This window comes from Monopterus albus, unplaced genomic scaffold, assembly GCF_001952655.1.
Source record: "Monopterus albus unplaced genomic scaffold, M_albus_1.0 scaffold2.1, whole genome shotgun sequence".
NCBI lineage: Eukaryota > Metazoa > Chordata > Actinopteri > Synbranchiformes > Synbranchidae > Monopterus > Monopterus albus.
Window position 1 is genome coordinate 6,346,389 of NW_018127882.1, and position 18,207 is coordinate 6,364,595.

Consider the following 18,207-nt stretch of genomic DNA (forward strand, 5'->3'; position numbering starts at 1 on the left):
AATGGTTTGCATATCCCCTCGATTGCCCATTTAACCATTGTCATACTGATACCATCACTATCACTGGATGATTTATTACCACATTTGTTCACTATATCTATAATTTCCTTTTCAACTATTGGCTTCAGAAACATAGAACACATATTCCTTTCAATAGTATTGTTATTTATATTGACATCTGTACAAATGCTACTTGCTAAGCTAGGACCCACATTCACAAAAACCTATTAAACTTCTCAACTGCATCCTCAAATCTGTTGACCGGTGTATCATTGTCCATAAAATATAGAGGGTAGTTACTCCTGCTGGTACTGTTTCTAATCAATTTATTTAGTATATTCCAAGTACCTTTCATGTTATTTTTATTATCCTTTAATACTTTAGAGTAATATTGTTTCTTACATATCCTCAATAACGCAGTTAATGTCTTCTTATACAACTTATATTTTTCTTCCGCCTTCTTGGATCTGTCCTTTATGAATTCTTTATATAACCTTACCTTCAAAGTGTTTTCCACCAGTTAGTTTTCAGTGATAGAACGCTTTGTGTTTGTCAGTGAGCTACATCCCTTTCTCACTTTCTATGCTGGAGCCATATTTTGCATACAGTGACGTTATTACGATTCACCCAGAGTGTTTGTCCTTTTTGGGTTAACTGTTTGAAGACAGTGTTTCCTAATCCCACAGAAATAGTCCAATGAAAAAATTTTAAAAGGTTATATTTATCAATATAAAATGTCTTTTTGTATAGTTAAAAAAGATGCACAGGTTGCCTTGTTTTAATCATAATTTTATATAGTTATAGATTTTTTTTAGATAAGTAAAATATAAAAAATAACCATTTCAAAATAGTTTTTAAAAGAATTATTCTATCCTGCTTCAGTTTATTGGTCATTTTATGTATTTTTATGTATTTTATATAATTCCCACATTTATTATTTAAAAACATTTTTAATAACAAATTTCAGCAGTGAGTTCATTTTATCACAGACTTTGTCTGTCATTAACAAACTGGACTCAGACCAAAGGAAAAGCTAGTCACATAATTGGCTCTGCCCTGATTGTCTTGATTGGCTGACAATGACGTAATGAAAAGTAAAATTTTGAAATAAAAGGGTTGCTGAGGACAACTGCATTGTGAAACAAAACAGACTTTGGAAAATTGACAATTTGAAAGGAATGAAGATGCAGAGGGCGGCATGGTGGAGCAGTGATTAGTGCTGTTGCCTCACAGGTTCCAGGTTCAAGCCCGTGCCGACTCAATGCCTCTCTATCTTCTCTCTGCATTCTCTCTGGGTACTCCGGCTTCCTCCGACAGTCCAAAGACATGCTGCTTAGGTTTACTGAGGACTCTAAATTGCCCATAGGAGTGTGTGTGTGTCTGTGGTTGTCTGTCTCTAAGTGTCAGCCCTGTGATAGACTGGCAACCTATCCATGGTGTACCCCGCCTCTCACCCAGTGTCAGCTGGGATTGGCTTCAGATAAGATAAGCGGTATCGATAATGGATGAAGAAGCAGATTTGCTGAGCTTTAAAATGTATAGTATTATTTCATGATTTCAGAGTTACATGACATAGTTTGTATTAATTTGCCCATTTATTTTTTATACAAATTTCATTTTGTATTTATTTACTACACAAAATTTCTCCATAGTGACCACCAGATGAGGGTTACAGGCACTGATCTTGTGAGATTTGTATATCAAGTAATAATATCAGTCTTGTAGATCACAGGGTGTTACCATTAAAATACCAGCAGAACACAGATTACATCATGTAAAAGTATAAATGACAGCTTTCCTGATCTACAGCTCAAACAGGTCAGCTTCAGTCATAACACACATATTTGTTAGTGTTGTAAAGGTGCTTTATGAGTCTTTTTCATCCATTATAAATCTTGATCCTTACATCTCACTATCAAGATCAATCTCTACACTTTCTGTTGCTCTTTATTTACAGTATGGCCTCAGGCTACCTTTTATTCAGTTATTTCAACATGACCTGCATCTGTCTGTTCTCCAGCTCTGCACTGTCACCAAAGTGTAAAAGGGGTTTCTCCTGGCTAAGATTTGTGGGGGGTTGTCTGGAGGGGACCCTGCAGCTCTGCAGTACCTGTAAAAAGATTGGTTTCTGCAGTCAAACACACCTGTGTTTTTGATGCCAAGAGACTGATGCAAATAACTTAAATAACATTATTCGATGTTACTGTTTGACAGTGTCTGCTTTATTTCTTTGTACCTGCAGAATCATCTTCTTTGTCCTCTTGCTGGTTGTTTGTGTTCCCTTCCCTCTCTGACAGTGGTCTATCTATTCTGAGCTGTAAACAACAAGGAAAACGAGCACACAGAGCCTGCTGAGTCTGAGCTACAACACCTGAGAGGAATTTGGTAACAATTCGCAAACTTGTGAACCATGCAGCCCTGGAACTAAAGACAGGATGCTGTGTTCATTAAGTGTTGTCTTTCCTCTCACCTGCTCTGGTCTCCACCCTACTCCCAACAGCAGCCTTATGTAGCTCAGGACAGAGAGGACACTGAGGAAGATGAAGTTACTGGAAACACCAACTAATGCTGATATGACAGGGAAGTAGAACAACAAGTATCTGACGAGGAAACAGAGAAAAAAATGTCAGTGCAACATTACAAGTGTTATACTGTGATGAGATGTTAACAAAATATTTATCTTGTCCTGATTTTGTCTCATCTAATAGGAGGTAATTTCCTGTAATTCCCTTCAGTAACCCACAGACAATAATACAATACAATAATAAAATGAAAATAATTGTACATGGAGGCAAAAATCCACCAGGAGAAGTGAGTTTCTCCACTGAAGAAAATGAAAAAGTGACTCAAAACAGAAAATGTCAATTTCATTTTTTCTTGTGATGCTTCTTCGACAGAGGCATCTAAAAACAGCATGGTGCACCCATCACTTTTATGTGACAAATGTTTGGGCCATGTGGGGAAAAGGATTCTCACCTTATGCCAGTGAAATGAGCATGAATGTACAGATGAGATGAATAGATCTCCACTTTGTTGGACAGGATCTCGATGATGGCTGTCTCCGCTGGGGCATACTGGGAAAAAAAACAACATACTGGCTTGACTTCAATAAAATACTTGTACCCTCATTTACTCACAAAGCATCACAACACTCACAGGGTCGTCTGTGTAGTCTGAGAAGAGCTCCACCTCCACCACCTGTTTCTGCTCAGCTGCTCCAGTGAGAAAGGCCGGGAGGAACAGCAGCGTTCCCAGGCTCCTCAGCAGGTTTGAGCGGTATCGCAGCATGCTCTGACCAACAGGACAACACAGTTAACCTGAACACCTGGAGCAACACAGTACTGGAAATAATTTTAATCTGTCCCCTGGTATTAATGAATGTGCTCTTTCCTTACACATTTGATACCATATCCCAAATGTTTTCAGTGATGACCTAATGAATATTTAGGAAAAGATGACTGAAGTTGTATTGAATGCAAAGGTTTTACCCATTGTGTAACTCAGTGACTGGGTTTTGTGCTCACTTTAATTAACACTAACAAAAGCTGATCTCAGTGGACACTACTTCAGTGACCTATGCTGCGAAACCAAAAAAATAGAGATTCCTGTCCAGTGTTATGTAGTGCAATAGAAGATTTCTGGTTCAAACTAAAGCGTGAATTTGTTGTGTTGGCTCAGTTCTAGGGTAAGATTTAAGGCTTTTGTGAGAATGATTAGTATATTTTGTATAGATGCACAAGATTATTCAAAAATGTCTTATAATTTAATGCAGTCCAAAACAAAAACAGAGCTTTAAAATATAGCATATCAGCACCCCTTTAATTTAGTGTTAAGCTTCAAGAGAATGAAGTATTTATTATTGGACTGCTGCATTGCATTGTATTGGGGGTTTCTATATTTCAGATTACTCAGTGTCCAGTGAAGTAATTGGTCTATGTGTATTAGCTATTATTTCACATGTTCATTCTGTCACTAGAATGAGCTGAGCACCAAAATCACCATCTGTTGCAGTGGTGCTCTGCAGCAAGCACAAGCAGCTCTGATCTGGCTCTGACCAGGTTGTGTAATTATTAAAAGGTTATTATGCATCAGCACTGTACTCACAAAGCGAGAGCTGGCGGCAGATAGCAGCTGTCTTGCCTGAGAAACATAGCAATGCCACAGTGAATTGCAGATGTTTGCAGAAACTAGTAACAAAGCTTTATTTGATTGTATGTACACATGTGACCACCTAGGAGATAAACACAACAGCTGCAACCTACGGAGCGAGCAGAGGTGGCAACCTGGCTTCCATCCTGAGAAAAGCAGGTTGCTTTGATCAGGAACATCCCCAGCTCTTGATTGGCTGGAGACTCGGGCATCTCCAGCTGCAGAGAGATCCGATAGGCCTGGCTGAATGTCAGCACCTGCATATACATTTTAAAGCGATGATACTACCGGGAATAGATTAAAGTTTAATACCCAAACAGAGGCAGATATATACTGTACACTACATACATGCTTCTTATTTCTCATCAAGGAGATGTTGGCCAGTGGATAAGAGCACAAGAAAGAAGCAGGGGATTCACAGTCTGTCCTGTGGACAAAATCAAGTATGACTGAGTAAAAGCCACAAAGAGGGAATTAAGCACAGCAGTAAGTACAGTGTGTTTTACTGATGCAGTTGGACAATGCTTCACATACACACCTGTAGTGATAGTGCACTGGTGTGGAAAAAGCTGCCCTGGGCATGTAAGAGTAGTAGAAGCTCCCATATAAAAAGGCAGCAAGCCAGAAGAGCAGGAAGACAAATAAAAACACAACAAAGCCCTGAATAACTCTCTGACGGGTGCGTGACATCGCCATGGCAACAGCACCCTGGAGTCTTAGCAGCATCTCATCAACACGAACTGACTGCTCTCCGTCATCTCCTGAATGTAAATGACTCCTTTGATCCATGAAATCTAAAAACCCAATAGACAGTGAAGATTAGAGGAGTTTTTGAAAAACAGATAAGAGCAGAGTTTGCCAAGTATAGCTGTAAACAAAGACAGATATAGTATTATTTATAGAATAATTAATTGATTAATTAAAAGTCACAGCCACTGAAATGTGTTGCCTGTTGTCTAAAAAGTTATTTGGTCCACGGTTTCCTGTGAAAACAGACACTGAGCATTGTATAAAGTTACAAAAGCTTACTGTGGTTGGTAAAAATCGATGCTATGAAATTTAAGTCATCTCATTCAAAGCACTGAGATCTGGAAAATTACTGTGTCCAATCATAATTACAAGCAGAGGCCTGTCATATCAGATGACTCCAAACTGTGCCAACAGTCAACTGCCCCTAAATTACATGGATCTATTGTAGGAGAAAAAAAAAAATCAAGATATTTGAATCGCTTTGCCTTGGCACATGTACTGTGTAAAAATACTGGTGGAGTAAAAGTATGTATCAATGATCCACACTAAACATCAAATATCTGCAAACTAAACTTTGTATTTTCCAATTTCATGTGACCAAAGTTTTAATCATTGAAAGAGGAAGGGAGTTGTGACTTGCTCAACACATACATGAAAGCTAACACATTTCAAATTAAGAGTTATGCTGGCAAGCATTTTTAATTTGAGCTTTAAAACATTAAGAAAGTGGTCTAATTTATTTTATATATGGTATCCAACTACAGCATGTCTTGGTATTAAAAAAACTCACCTTTGTTTTTGTTGGCCAACTACGTACTGTTACGAAATCACTTCTCCTTTTCTTGAAGTCTCTTCATGCTTGATACTGTCTTGATGAAATGCTGCGAACAGAAAACCCCTCAGTAACTTACCCTTAGCTCCTAAAACCCTGCCATTGGACAGAGTTTAGGCCATCCCACATGAACATACATGCTGCTGCCAACTGGAACAGAGTTTTAGTATTGTACGCAACACTGATGACAGGGCGGAGGTTTGAGATCTTGAGTTTACTTCGCCTACTACAAAACAAAATACACTACTCTACAGTACATGTATCCTACTGGAATATTTTAGTGATCACACTGGACATAAAGCAAAACAAATGTTTTATTTTTGGGTGACAAAAACAATCATAGCTACTTGTGTTATATCGTAACTCCCTGAAGAAAGATAATACAACTGCTTATGTCTGCTTTTTTGTTCTGTTTGAGCACTTCATAGTAACAGATTACCTTCAATGACAATATTGGATAACTTGACCTCAAGAGCAGTCTGTATTGTTATCTTATTCATTCATTGTAGTTCACATCACAATCCAAACTTTTATCCATGCTGGCTATTTATATTCATTGCTATACATGTTTAACTGTTGAAATGATTACTTTCTTGTTTGGAGTCTGTTTTTTCTCCATCGCTGCTAAATGTGCCGAAAAACTCTAATATCCCAGAAAACACAGTGGCTCCTAAGAACAGAGGACATACTGTACAACAGAGAAAGCACAAACTAAACATCTGTTTAGATGCAGTTTAGATGGGGAAACCAAATTCAGAAATACTACTAATCCATACATACTGAAAACACAAAAACACATACTGTGCACATTAAACTTGGCTAGGTGTACCTAATACACTGCCAAATGAGTGTTACTTTGTAAACCAATCAAGAAATTGAGCAACACTGAGATACAGTCATTGACCAAAAAATGACCCTGGGAGGAGATATAAGCTCTGTCATAAAAAAGTTAAATATATCTCAATACAGATACCACAAGGACAGAAGTAAGAAAAAACAAAAATAAACAAGTTAATATGAAGAAAAAACAATTGTAGGAAAAACCTTTCACCAACAGGTGGCAACATCTTCTAGCGGCAACAGAAAAAAAAAAACTCCAAAGATTTTCCATCGTAGAAGAAGACCTTTTATCCAATCACACATAGCGACTTGAAGTAACCGGAAAAGGTCTAATACATTTCAGTTTGAAAAGCTTCTGAAACTAAAGGTAAATAAAGTTGCAGTTATGTATCTCTAATAGCTAATATGGTCAGTAAACAACAAGAGTAATAATAAGAGGAACTGCGGAGAAAATGCAAAGAGAGTATGGGAAGTGCGTTGTTTACTTGGGGAAAGTTTGCAAAAACGACTCTGTAACCACCAGTTATTAAACCATGGGAGGTTACGAATCCATACATTTTTCTCAAAACGTGTTAGATAAGTATAACTCTCTGAACTGCAATTACAGTTAGTAGGATTGTTGGTCCTGCAACTATCGAATGTTTTTCTTATTGATTTTTATGTTGATCATTTTCTTTATTCGTTTCTTTAGGTTGCATTATGTCCTGTAACACCAGTGTTACTCATGTTCATATATCATCGGTGAGCCAGGCACAGCGTGCTCCAGTCCACCTCATGCCCTGTGAGATTGAACACAATGGGCCGGCCCAGGTCTCACAATACCTCACTGCTACAACAAAAGATCGCAAATATGGTACAAAGTATATATTTGATATGTGTCAGATTTTTTGTTCTGATTAGTTTAAAGCCTCTCAAGTTGTAAAGTAATGATAAGTGTTACTGCACTAGATTGTAGTTAGTACAACAGAGGTGGAGATAAATCCCAATAAAAAATAATAATGACACTAATGCCTACAATATATATGACCCTTAGGGTGAAAGCCATTAGGTTCTTAAAAATTGCTTACTCTGGTGACCATGTTTTAATTGGACACACTGGCATGAATAAAATGTCAAAATGACCACCATCCACCTTTACTGATTTCTATGCTGCTTTATCTAGTAATCACTGGCTGACTTTGTGTCCAACCTAGATGGGGAGTAGTGTCCAGCTGTTGTGATAATGAATACCAGTTCTATAGTTCAGAAAAATCCCAGGACAGCATGGGAGTTTGTTTCACTATGATCATCATGATATGTTAAATTTATTTTTCAAATGAATTAAAACAGTGTTATCATGCCAAGTCTATAGTCTACAGCTTTTGGAAAGTGATTTCATATTATCTGAGTCAATGATGAATTGTTTTAACATTTTTGTAGCAATTGAGGACCTCAGTTTGTTGCATCATATAGATTCAAACAGGTACATCTTACATTTTAGCCTGCAATCATTTTTAGAGGGGGAAAAACACTAACAGTGGTCCTTTGTGCATTTTTCTCATTACAGAGAAGACAGTGTCATTCAGAGGGCGTGGGCTGAAAGGGCAGGAGCTTAGCTGCCCACAGGGCTACACCGGCCTGGTGCTGAAAGAAGTTGTCGACAAGCCCGGCTCTGACCAAGAGGTAAACGCCACTCATCACATTTTTCACACTACAAAAACCTTTTACTGTATGCTGACCTGTCTCAGGTAAACATAAGGCAAAGCACCGACTAAAAATCATACAGCTGTGTGGCTAAGGATTTTGTTATTCTGTCTACATAATCTTGAATTCCAGGACAGGACTGTGAGGGTGTCTTCTGTGTTTGACAAAGTGACCTACTGGAACCTGGAAACTCCTCCAAACTCTGATGACACAGTTGTGATGGCAATGGACTGGCCTGAGCTGGCTGAGGCAGTGAGTGCTTTTTCCCCTTTCCTCTTCTTGCAGCTCACTTTAATCAAATAAAAGTCAAGTCAGTGTCATTGCAATATTTTGACAATTTGAAAATTGTTGTTGAACAGTATTGTCCTTTTGTTTCTCTCTAACAAACACTGTCAAAATTGACAAAAAAAAGCTACCCAGCTACTCTGATGACAATATTTCATTAGAATTCATTTAGATTCAAGCACAAAGCTGCATGCATTTGTAGGTGGATGCTAATATTTTGTCTCTTCACAGATCCATGGACCAGTAGAAGACTGAACAAAAAGACTTCCTGCTAAACTGGGGCAGGCTGGTGTCACCTCCATGTGTTAGAAATGAAATGCATGGAATTAAACTAATTTGCTGGTTAATGCCAACTAGTTCACTGTTACTGTTGCAGAGCAATAAGTAACAGATGTCATGTTTATATTTTCTATATGTTCTTTTGTAGTGAGATAAGAAAAAATAAAAGATAATGCAGACTGACCAACCTGTGCATGGTGTGATTCAGTAAAACATTACAATATTTACACAGTTTGTGTTTAATTACAAGGTAACATTTAAGATATTTCACAGTGTCTACCGTGAAACCTACTAACATAATCCCCAAAACATGTAAAATGGTACAGAACAACAAACTTCGAAGTATCACACAGTCATTCAGGCACATTTAAAGTCTAAATTTGAACATTTAAAAAGAAGGCAGAATTACTGCATCTGTCAAAGTGTGCTTATACTATATATTCTGTCACACTACAGGAAACACTTTAGAAGTGAAAGAGCACAGTGGAAATGAGCAAGGACAAACTTCCCTCCTCACCCCTCATGTCCACTACTACTGAAAGTACCTTCATTATTAATGAATTCAATCTCTTTCTATGGCTGCCACTTTAATGTCTCAGTCAGTCATTTCATTTGCAAGTCTTCCTAATCAAATACTCTGTACACTGCTGCTAAAGGAGATGAGGGGAGGATTGAAGAAGATGAAACAAGGTAAGATTAAGCCCAGATAGCACAGGTGATTGTGTACTTCAAATATACTCTACCACATGGTATTTGCTTCCACACAAACGGCTGATGGTTTCACTTTGTTAGTAAAACACTAAACGGTACTACTACATTTACAATCTGCCAAACTTAGCTGGCACAGAGTCACACACTGAAGAGGCAGTCGTACAAGTTAATATTAGTAACTACTAACATTTAAAACAACCTTCCCTTAGGTTGAGTTAATGTAGAAAACATAAGATGTCACATGACTCTTTGAAATATTTTCATACCTACCGAAACATCCCTTCTTACAACACTGAAGTTTAATCATTTCTACATCCATACAAGCATATGGATGGTATAACTATTAAAACAGTACAAACCTAAAACTGTAAAAATACCTCTTAAATTTTACATAATACAACAGCACAGGTATCAGATTCTATACAGACAACAGTCATAAATATACATTAATTTAAAGTGTGTAAGTGAGGACTGACATCATTGCCACTGTTTAATGTGTGTACTTCTGTACTTATGGCTGATGCAGTTGTTAGCACTTGCCTCATAGCAAGAAGCTTGTGGGTTCAAACCTAGTATATCCATTAGTGTATACTGTCATGTAACATGTAAGAAAGTAGTATAAAATATAAATTGTAGTAAGCATTGGGTAGTGTTTAATTCTGAAATAGAACATAGATGTATTAAAATTAGACTGTCTAGTAGAGCCTGAGATGAAAAACCATGAATGAGACATTTCTAAAACTTAGAAAAAGATAGGCAGGGGGTTTCACACCTTGGGCGTTATGGTACATTCACAACATAGACTTTATTTAAAGATGGATGACATGTCACCAGATGGTACCGGTTTTGATTGTGTCAAATGCTTCAAAACACAGTAGCTTCATTTTGATTGAGTGCTTCAGAAAGCCTCAGTTTATCCATCACTACACATGGAGGGGGCAGAGTTTATGACTGGCCATGTGTCTGAGGTCAAATATATACTAAACATGACTTGAATAAATCAGGTTTAGCTGATGGTGCACCATGCGCTTATGTTAAGAATGTTGCAACATTCCAGCAAGCTGTGTTGCAAAAGGTTGAGAAAACTGACCCTGGTGCAAAAAAAATAAATGCCGTTTTTCTCTCAGCGATATTCAGTTTTTGATGTGCAAGGTTTCACTGACAGAATATTGGTTTGAAATGTATTACTGACATGGAAATAAATAAATAAAAGTACAAAAAATGTGCCTCTAGTTTGGAAAGATCTTTATACTGCAACCAGTCGCCAAGGGGGAATCAACTTATTGTGGCTTCACTTCTGGGAGCTGTCGCGTTGGCCATCTTTATAGAGTCCATGGTTTACACATATGGATTCAAAAGGATGGGCCAGTGACAGCTGCCATTCTTTATGAATGAGACCTAGCTTTGCAGCACAATCAGAGCAGAAAATGTACAACATGTGCTTAACACAACAGATTCACTGGAGGCCAGATACAGTTACCTACTTTGTATCCATATGTGTGAATGTACCCTTATTACTTAAAGGAATTTCAATGTAGGTTTAAAGGTAGAATTACAGTTAGGATATTAAGTTAAAATTCTGTGTATAAATACAGAAATACAGCTGTGGGTATTTACACGTTAGCTAAGAGATGGTGGTGGTTGCTGTGCTGGTTGCTGTGGTGGCTGCTGTGGTGGCAGGGAGGGTTCTATATCTGCCTTGCTGCGTTTGGCTGGCAGTGTGTGATCATGAGCTTTACGAATGTGTCTGTACAGGTCACCTGATTGTGTGTAGCTCCGGTAACAGTAGCGGCACTCATAAGGGCGCTCTCGTGTGTGCACAATGGCATGGCGTCTTAGTGTGTATGTACATGAGAAAGTCTTTCCACAGACTCCACATGTGGGGACATCCTCCACAAAGTTCCCCATAGAGTCCTGGAAATAGGCAGGAGGGTCTGAATGCTGCTGAGCTGTGGATGAAGGAATGAGGGAGATGGCAAAGGAGGGGGTGTCCTGGGAGGAAGGGCCAGCACCCGAGGAGGAGGAGGGGGAGAGAGGGAAGGAGTAGTCATTTGAGTGGGAGGTCATTTGTAAGATGCCCTGTGGGTGAGAGGAGAGAAACTGAGGGCTGTTCAGATCCTCTTCTTGGATGTCATCTTCAAACTCATCATCCACTTCCATCACTGGTTCTCTCTCTCTGACTTCCTCTTTCTCCTCCTCGAGCTCTTCATCAGATATAACAATGGCCTCCACCTTGACTTTCATATTCTCTTCCTCACTGTCATCTGTCCTTACTTTGTCCACAAGAGGGTGAGATTTTCCGTTTCTAGAAATTGGAGAAACTCCTGTATCCCTTGCAAGGCCTGTAAGGGTTTGGGTCTGAGGAGCAGCGTGGAAGTCTGACTTTTTGTGTTGAAGCAACAGAGTGCTCTGGATTTGAGGATGTGCACGCTGGACCGATGTGTGTGTTGGGTTGGCTTGTAAGTGAGAGGTGAGTGCTGATGTTTTGAGTAACATGACCATCTGTTGTCTTCCACCTGATGCTCCTCTATGCTCAGTATCTGAGGGTTTCCTAACAGAGTCGTTGTCCCTGGGGAATCGTGGTGTATCCTGATGTGGACTAGGGGAGAGACAGGATTCTGACTGGGAAAGAGCAACGACTGACCGACCACCAGTCTGGCTCACTGCGACCAGGGTGGAAGAAGATGAGGACGAGGGCTGCTGGTTACTGCTGTGGCTGGTGAAAGATCAAAGAAAGGAAGACAGTCATTTAGTAACAACAAATAATGCCCATCAGTAGATAGAAGAACAACTTAGCGTATACTGTATGTAGTGCTGAATGCGCTAAGTAAAGGAATCAACTAAATTTTTCATTTAAATACTCTTTTCTATGAAGGCAGTGGGGAAATCAGATTATCTTATAATTCTTATATCAATGAATATTATGATACCTGCTTAGGTTAGGAAATGACATGTCAGGTTGCAGATCACATGGTTACAGGTTGTCAAATTTCTCAAATGTTTCAGGATCCAGTTTCTGCCTTAGAAATGACCCTTTTGTTAATTAAGGTTACAAAACTGCTGATCATGATTTGCAGTAATAAAATAAAATATAACCAGAACAATACTGAAAATACACAATTAATGAAGGCTAGATTATATACTAAATTAATAAAAAACATGTGATTCAAAGGACAGGCTGTTAAATGGAACCTCACTGGCACATACCAGTTGGGCCAAACCCAATTCATGGGTTCACAATTCTCATATTTACAGTACAGAGTAAAGTAAACTATTGTGCTTGGGCTATTTCTATTTTACTTTTATTTTTCCCTGGTTAAGATTGTTGTGAACTTCACAACAGACACATACCATGTCTCTGTTGTGCTGCAAGGGCTGCAAAGTGCCGACCCCTGCTTCTGACCTCCAGTTCCCGACCTGGCGTGATCTCTAGAGGTAAGGGCAGACTGCCCCGTCATGAGGCCCTGCACCAACTCTCCACCTGGGGGCAGAGGAGGGGCGTCCATTCCTGGCTGGGTGGTATCAGCAAGGTCAGGGCTCAGTGGAGTCTGAACTCGTGCCTCTGATGAGCCCCCACCAATCCTCCGCTCAGACTTCACAGATTCCATCTGACTCCTCTCCATCACTATGGACACTGATGAAAGTGGCGCTGCCATGGTGACTGGATTCAAGTGATCTGCCATTGGCACAACAGGCTCAGCTCCCCTGACACCTCCACCTTCTCTTCCTGTCTCTATTGCTTTCCTCAGACCAGCACTCTCTTCAGAGCGAGTGCTATCTGCCTCAGCTAGAGGCCCTCGTCTCTGCAGTCGTCTCTTGCACACTCTTACCACCTCGTTCATGTGCAGAAAGCTGGCAGCTGCCAATATGTCCTCCACTGGAGGAGACTCCTCCAGCTGCAACACACCTTCATAGACAAAGTCCAACAACAAGCCAAATGCAGCAGCTGTGACAATGTCGCTATCGAGTGTGACACAGCTGTTTGTACTATTGCTACCACTGGCCCCTGGAGAGTCTGAGTAGAACATATGGAAGAAAGGCGAGCAGGAGGCCAAAACAGCCCGATGAGCAAGGAAACAGGATGAGCCCACCAAGACGGTGCAGTCACAGAGGAAGCCCCGCTGGCGCTGGGAACGCAGAGCTGACAGCAGCTGCTGGGCATGCTGAGGGAACTCCATCACCTGAGCAACAGAGGATAAAAATAGAGACAATACAGGGAAAAGGAGAATTCTGCTGTCTTAGAAATAAATCACCACAGTGAGCTATGCAAAGTATCTTAAAATATAAGGCTACCTTTTTACTTTTTTTTGTGAAAGTAATGATTTGCACTAATTTAGTCATTTCTAGTGTTGCCATGCTTATCTAACGTATAACACGTATGCCACGTATTTATTAACGCATACACCCAATATCTAACGGTACGTTACCATGGTGACCAGGCGAATTCGCCAGTCCACTGTCTTCGTCTAGGACCTCTTAATATCATCATATTTTAACGGTAGCGCGCAAATAAACAAGGCAGCCACGGGCGTGCAGGTGTGAAAGGTACATGGGTAGCATATTAACATGCTACTCAAAATGCCGAGGGTGTCCAACAAAAAAAAAACCTAATAAAAAAAGTCAGTTCCAGACAAACTAACTATGCTAACAGTAGTTAGCCAAGTTAGCTCAGCCTCCGTGTAAAAATCCAGCACCGGAAGCCCCAGTAACCGCAGTTCTCTGGTTGGATCGCGGCATGAGTTGTAACCTACCGTGAAATAGTCTGCACCGATTCCGAGCTGCGGTACCTCATATTTTCATAGATATGATCATTATTTTTTTTACGTGAAGCCACTGTCTGGCTGATGTTTTCTTCCAGGGAAAATGCAGCTTTTCCTCGGTGGTGCCAGGTTACCGTATAACCATTCAGCCGAAACAGTTCCACCTACAGATGGGTATGGAGAGAAGACAGGAAGTGGGACTACGTTTGTTGACATCAGTTTACTAACGACGTGTGATCTTGTGTAGCAGTTTATAGAATTAAGTACAATTATTGGCTCTGTATCCAACAGCTTAAATCAAGATTTGAATGACCGAACTTTCTTTATTTTAAATGGACAGAGACAAAGGAGGCAGAAGAGGGAGAGGAAAGTGGAGAAGTCGTGGTAGTGAGGTGAGAGATTGAAACCCTGTTAATTCAATGTTTTGAGTTGTTCAGAGACTGGACCCTGACAGGCAGGCAGTATGAACTGTTTTACATGGTAAAGTCTAGGTCCCATTTTTAAACTACTGCCATACTTAGAGCTGAATTTGTATGTGCCTGTGTGTCATGAGAGATGCCTTCTTCCTTGCCAGGACAGAGACGTACGTCTGTCTAAATCCATGTGTTATGCTCTTCGCCATGGAGCCAACCAGATGGGATTGCAAATAGGTCCAGGTTAGCTCACAATATGGTCTGGGTAACACAAGTGTTCCTGCACTGATACTATCACAGTTTAGTCACAGTAGATTTAATTTTCAATGCATTTCAGCAGATTCCCTTTCTCTGTTTTGGGTCTCACACACAATAACTTGAGATTTTTGAAGGGATTTCTTGATTGAATCTCTCAGTTTAAGAGCCATAGTCAAAGTACCTAATAAAATCAGGGTGATAATCCTCACATTTTTTGGCTTCAGCTTACACTGACCATGTGACATGATTTTAAATTTTGCTATAAATGAGTACAGAATGCTTGCAAACTGTAAATGCGTTCCAATAGAGCATGTAGCACAAGCTGGTAAGTCCAAGAGAGAAAATCATTCTGACAGAGACCATGGCATAACAGTTGTAACCCTCATAGATGGCTTCCTGTTTGTGGAAGAACTCCTGGCACACCCACAGTTCCGCTCATACTCACTGGAAGATGTCGAGAGAGTAGTGGCTACATGTGACAAACAGCGCTTTAAGCTCTGTTCCCACCCTGAGGATGGACGCCTGCAAATTCGTGCCAATCAGGGGCACACAGTGCAGGTATGCAGACCCTTAAATCTAACACCAGCGACACCTGCAGACTGTGAAAAGAGTTTATTTAATTTTGTCAGCAAACCAGAATGCCACGATGTGTTATCCCCCTGGGTAGATGCCGTATTCACTATATTTTCAATTGACACCAAAACTGCTTATTTCCTTTCTTGTGGTCCAGCTAACATGTAATTTTTAAATGTGATCTAAATAAAGGAAATGCCACATCATACATTTGCATCCTTTTATCTCTGGAGCCACACAGATAACAAAAATCAAACTGCAACACAGAGAATGCAGAGAGAGTGTGGTAATCTGATGCTTCATGTGTCTGTGGGAGAGTCCCACTGAGTGTAAGCAAATGTAATAACACAATTTACACCTTCAAATTATTTGTCAAAATCTAATTTTCAGATGGCATAGGCTGACAGTCAGTTTAAAAGAAAAATATAATTTGAATCCTCTAAAATAAGTGTAATCATTGTTAGGTGAAGTTACAAAAAGACTCTGGGGACTAGCATCAGGTCAGGTGTTAATATGCATTTTCAAGTTTGTATACTTGATAATGTTTTCTCTTCTTGGGTTTTTGAAAGAGGCATTTGTTGCAAATTTGACTTGTCAGCTGGACATGAGACATACAAGTGCTCATTGATCATTTATGTCCTTAGTTTCCCTTCTAAATTACTCATCAACATTGTTCAATTTTACTTCAAGATCTCCACAACTAATATAGCAACAGAACTGTTGCTCCCAGGCATCTTTTAAAAAACAGATTCAATAAAATGAAAACAAATGAATAAATCTTACTCTGGTCCATAAACCTCCCCATGTTAATGCCGGTTCTATCGCTGTGGTCAGGTAATGGATTTGGAACTGAAACAGGTCCTGGCTGGCTCTCCAGACTGCCCTGCTGAGGCTGTTCACGGCTCCTACCTCCGCAACTGGAGCTCCATCCAGCAGCAGGGCCTGAGCCGCATGAAAAGAATGCACATTCATCTGGCATCAGGCCTGCCAGGAGAGGATGGCGTTATCAGTGGTAAGCTGTGTGACAGAGTGAAGTCAGGTGAACATTTAGACAGACAAGTTCTACAGTGTCATCCATTTTCTCACCAGGCATGAGGAAAGGATGTGATCTAGCTGTATTTATTGACGTCCCTAAAGCTCTTGCTGGTAAGCTTATCCACTAATGACTCCCACCCAGTGTGCTTCATTTGGTCTGCAAGAATTTCTCTTATGTGTTTTATGTGTGTACCTGACTGTACAGATGGTATTGAGTTCTTCTGGTCAGAAAATGGCGTGCTGCTGACGGCAGGTGACGCAGAGGGAAAGCTACTCCCTAAATACTTCAGCCGAGCCTTAAGACTGAGACCTACAAGTAAGAAAAACTACCACATGGATCAAATTAGATCTTGAAAATAAGGATGGAGGGCTAACATTGACTGGTTCACTGAGGTCATTTTTGTCCTGTGTTTCAGGGAGCAACCTGCCACTGCAGTAGCAGCAGTGGATACTGCTTTGTTATTGGTCATAGCAGGACTCGCCTGACCGTGCTAGCTTTCCATGGTTGGTTGGCACTTATTCTACTGTAGTTCCCTTGGTAACACTTGTTGTTTGGCAGGAGCATCCCATTGAGAAGGTTTTGTAAGCAAAAATCATTTTAAATGGGACTGAACTGGTAAACCTTTCATTTTTGTGCCAGTATTGAAAGATCAGAATGGCTTTAGAGAAGCATCCTTTATTTTTATATGACAATTCAACCAGCCTTTACTGGCTAATGTCAACTTTTATTAGTGTATAGGCTTTGTTTTCCGTATTCCATTGTTAGTGCTAAACCCATTGAATGCCAATATTATTTAACCAAGTAGTTGCAAAATACTATATAACCCTGGCTACAAACATACAGCGACTTCTGCCAACAACCAGCCAGGCCACTGCATGTGCGGTTTGTCACAAGACTAAGTGTGGCAAAGCAGAGGATACAGACACTGTGGTTTTCATTAACGGACTGCCATAACTGTTTCTTGTAAGATATGGACACACACACTCACACAAACACATTGTGAGGAGAGATAATTGTTTCAAAGATTCCTGTGTAAGAAGCAGAAATTACCACCATATGCCACGACCATACGGAGTGAAGGCAACAGAGAACAAAGTGAGCTGCTGTATTTAAATTAATAAATGTTTGTTTATTCATAACTTTATGTGCTAAGCATTTCATACTTGCATGATTTTTTTTGCAGTAATTGTTTTTTATTTTTGGCTCTAATATTATTGTGGTTGCTGTAATGTGCCCTTTAATTTCTAACAGAATCGATAAGTGACAAAGAGACTGCAACTCTGTGCATCCTGACACAACACTGAGACTAGATAGTAGGAGGTGAAAAAAAGTTAGGCGCTGGCTGATCCAACTGTTGATTTTACATTGTTTACATGAGTTTGGTTGTCAGTCCTGCTGATCCTTGACCACATGTCCAGCAGTTTGACCAGGCAGTAGTCCATCAAGAGGGAAGACAGCAGGAGGATCAGTTGAGTAGCTTATGAGCAACAGCGTGTGTGTGTAGAACAAAGGTTAGATAAGAACAAGATTGGTTGTAAGACATTTATGCAGCATAATAAAACATAAAATTCTATTCCACATGGTTTTCCACTGTTGAGATCCACAGGGAATCTGATGCGGCCTGTGAAGGCTCCATTT

General features: G+C 40.0%; 4 protein-coding genes across 11 annotated transcripts; 2 read left to right on the plus strand and 2 right to left on the minus strand.

Annotated features, from left to right (window-relative positions):
- Window positions 1–1,425: 1,425 nt before the first annotated feature.
- On the minus strand, window positions 1,426–5,779 carry LOC109955015 (BSCL2 lipid droplet biogenesis associated, seipin). 4 transcript variants are annotated; one of them, XM_020590789.1, is made up of 10 exons: window positions 5,690–5,779; window positions 4,688–4,943; window positions 4,498–4,576; window positions 4,263–4,367; window positions 4,105–4,140; window positions 3,157–3,291; window positions 2,977–3,074; window positions 2,471–2,600; window positions 2,237–2,315; window positions 1,426–2,110 (listed from the first exon to the last, which is right to left on the minus strand). In XM_020590789.1, the coding sequence occupies exons 2-10, from the start codon at window positions 4,936–4,938 to the stop codon at window positions 2,061–2,063; spliced, it is 963 nt and encodes a 320-aa protein (XP_020446445.1). In that variant the 5' UTR covers window positions 4,939–4,943; window positions 5,690–5,779; the 3' UTR covers window positions 1,426–2,060. The 4 variants fall into 4 exon arrangements, with proteins under 4 accessions (XP_020446445.1, XP_020446428.1, XP_020446437.1 ...); XM_020590772.1 differs by having other exon boundaries at window positions 4,263–4,406; XM_020590781.1 differs by lacking the exon at window positions 4,105–4,140 and having other exon boundaries at window positions 4,263–4,406.
- Window positions 5,780–6,856: 1,077 nt separating this feature from the next.
- On the plus strand, window positions 6,857–8,997 carry rnaseh2c (ribonuclease H2, subunit C). Of its 3 annotated transcripts, none has more exons than XM_020595094.1 (5): window positions 6,857–6,938; window positions 7,263–7,424; window positions 8,118–8,233; window positions 8,387–8,506; window positions 8,771–8,997. In XM_020595094.1, the coding sequence occupies exons 2-5, from the start codon at window positions 7,271–7,273 to the stop codon at window positions 8,792–8,794; spliced, it is 414 nt and encodes a 137-aa protein (XP_020450750.1). In that variant the 5' UTR covers window positions 6,857–6,938; window positions 7,263–7,270; the 3' UTR covers window positions 8,795–8,997. The 3 variants fall into 3 exon arrangements, with proteins under 3 accessions (XP_020450750.1, XP_020450734.1, XP_020450739.1); XM_020595078.1 differs by lacking the exon at window positions 6,857–6,938 and adding an exon at window positions 6,960–7,039; XM_020595083.1 differs by lacking the exon at window positions 6,857–6,938 and adding an exon at window positions 6,963–7,043.
- A 64-nt stretch (window positions 8,998–9,061) lies between these two features.
- On the minus strand, window positions 9,062–14,623 carry zbtb3 (zinc finger and BTB domain containing 3). Of its 2 annotated transcripts, none has more exons than XM_020592497.1 (3): window positions 14,281–14,623; window positions 12,881–13,710; window positions 9,062–12,245 (listed from the first exon to the last, which is right to left on the minus strand). In XM_020592497.1, exons 2-3 carry the CDS (start codon window positions 13,705–13,707, stop codon window positions 11,150–11,152), a joined length of 1,923 nt encoding a protein of 640 aa, XP_020448153.1. In that variant the 5' UTR covers window positions 13,708–13,710; window positions 14,281–14,623; the 3' UTR covers window positions 9,062–11,149. The 2 variants fall into 2 exon arrangements, with proteins under 2 accessions (XP_020448153.1, XP_020448145.1); XM_020592489.1 differs by lacking the exon at window positions 14,281–14,623 and adding an exon at window positions 13,957–14,044.
- Window positions 13,752–18,205, plus strand: trpt1 (tRNA phosphotransferase 1). 2 transcript variants are annotated; one of them, XM_020592521.1, is made up of 9 exons: window positions 13,752–13,786; window positions 14,388–14,463; window positions 14,630–14,681; window positions 14,864–14,945; window positions 15,349–15,518; window positions 16,368–16,545; window positions 16,623–16,679; window positions 16,774–16,884; window positions 16,985–18,205. In XM_020592521.1, exons 2-9 carry the CDS (start codon window positions 14,393–14,395, stop codon window positions 17,005–17,007), a joined length of 744 nt encoding a protein of 247 aa, XP_020448177.1. In that variant the 5' UTR covers window positions 13,752–13,786; window positions 14,388–14,392; the 3' UTR covers window positions 17,008–18,205. The 2 variants fall into 2 exon arrangements, with proteins under 2 accessions (XP_020448177.1, XP_020448167.1); XM_020592511.1 differs by lacking the exon at window positions 13,752–13,786 and adding an exon at window positions 13,993–14,074.
- Window positions 18,206–18,207: the final 2 nt, after the last annotated feature.

Coding starts and splice junctions, on each gene's coding strand:
- trpt1 (XM_020592521.1), top strand. CDS start 14,393: ATGCAGCTTTTCCTCGGTGGTGCCAGGTTACCGTATAACCATTCAGCC. Junction 14,464..14,629: donor ACAGTTCCACCTACAGATGG/GTATGGAGAGAA, acceptor TTAAATGGACAG/AGACAAAGGAGGCAGAAGAG. Junction 15,519..16,367: donor ATCAGGGGCACACAGTGCAG/GTATGCAGACCC, acceptor CGCTGTGGTCAG/GTAATGGATTTGGAACTGAA.
- zbtb3 (XM_020592489.1), bottom strand. Junction 12,246..12,880: donor TGCAGCACAACAGAGACATG/GTATGTGTCTGT, acceptor ATCTTTCACCAG/CCACAGCAGTAACCAGCAGC.
- rnaseh2c (XM_020595078.1), top strand. Junction 8,234..8,386: donor AGCCCGGCTCTGACCAAGAG/GTAAACGCCACT, acceptor CTTGAATTCCAG/GACAGGACTGTGAGGGTGTC. Junction 8,507..8,770: donor GGCCTGAGCTGGCTGAGGCA/GTGAGTGCTTTT, acceptor GTCTCTTCACAG/ATCCATGGACCAGTAGAAGA.
- LOC109955015 (XM_020590772.1), bottom strand. CDS start 4,938: ATGGATCAAAGGAGTCATTTACATTCAGGAGATGACGGAGAGCAGTCA. Junction 2,316..2,470: donor TAGGGTGGAGACCAGAGCAG/GTGAGAGGAAAG, acceptor TGTTGTTTACAG/CTCAGAATAGATAGACCACT. Junction 2,111..2,236: donor CAAAGAAGATGATTCTGCAG/GTACAAAGAAAT, acceptor ATCTTTTTACAG/GTACTGCAGAGCTGCAGGGT.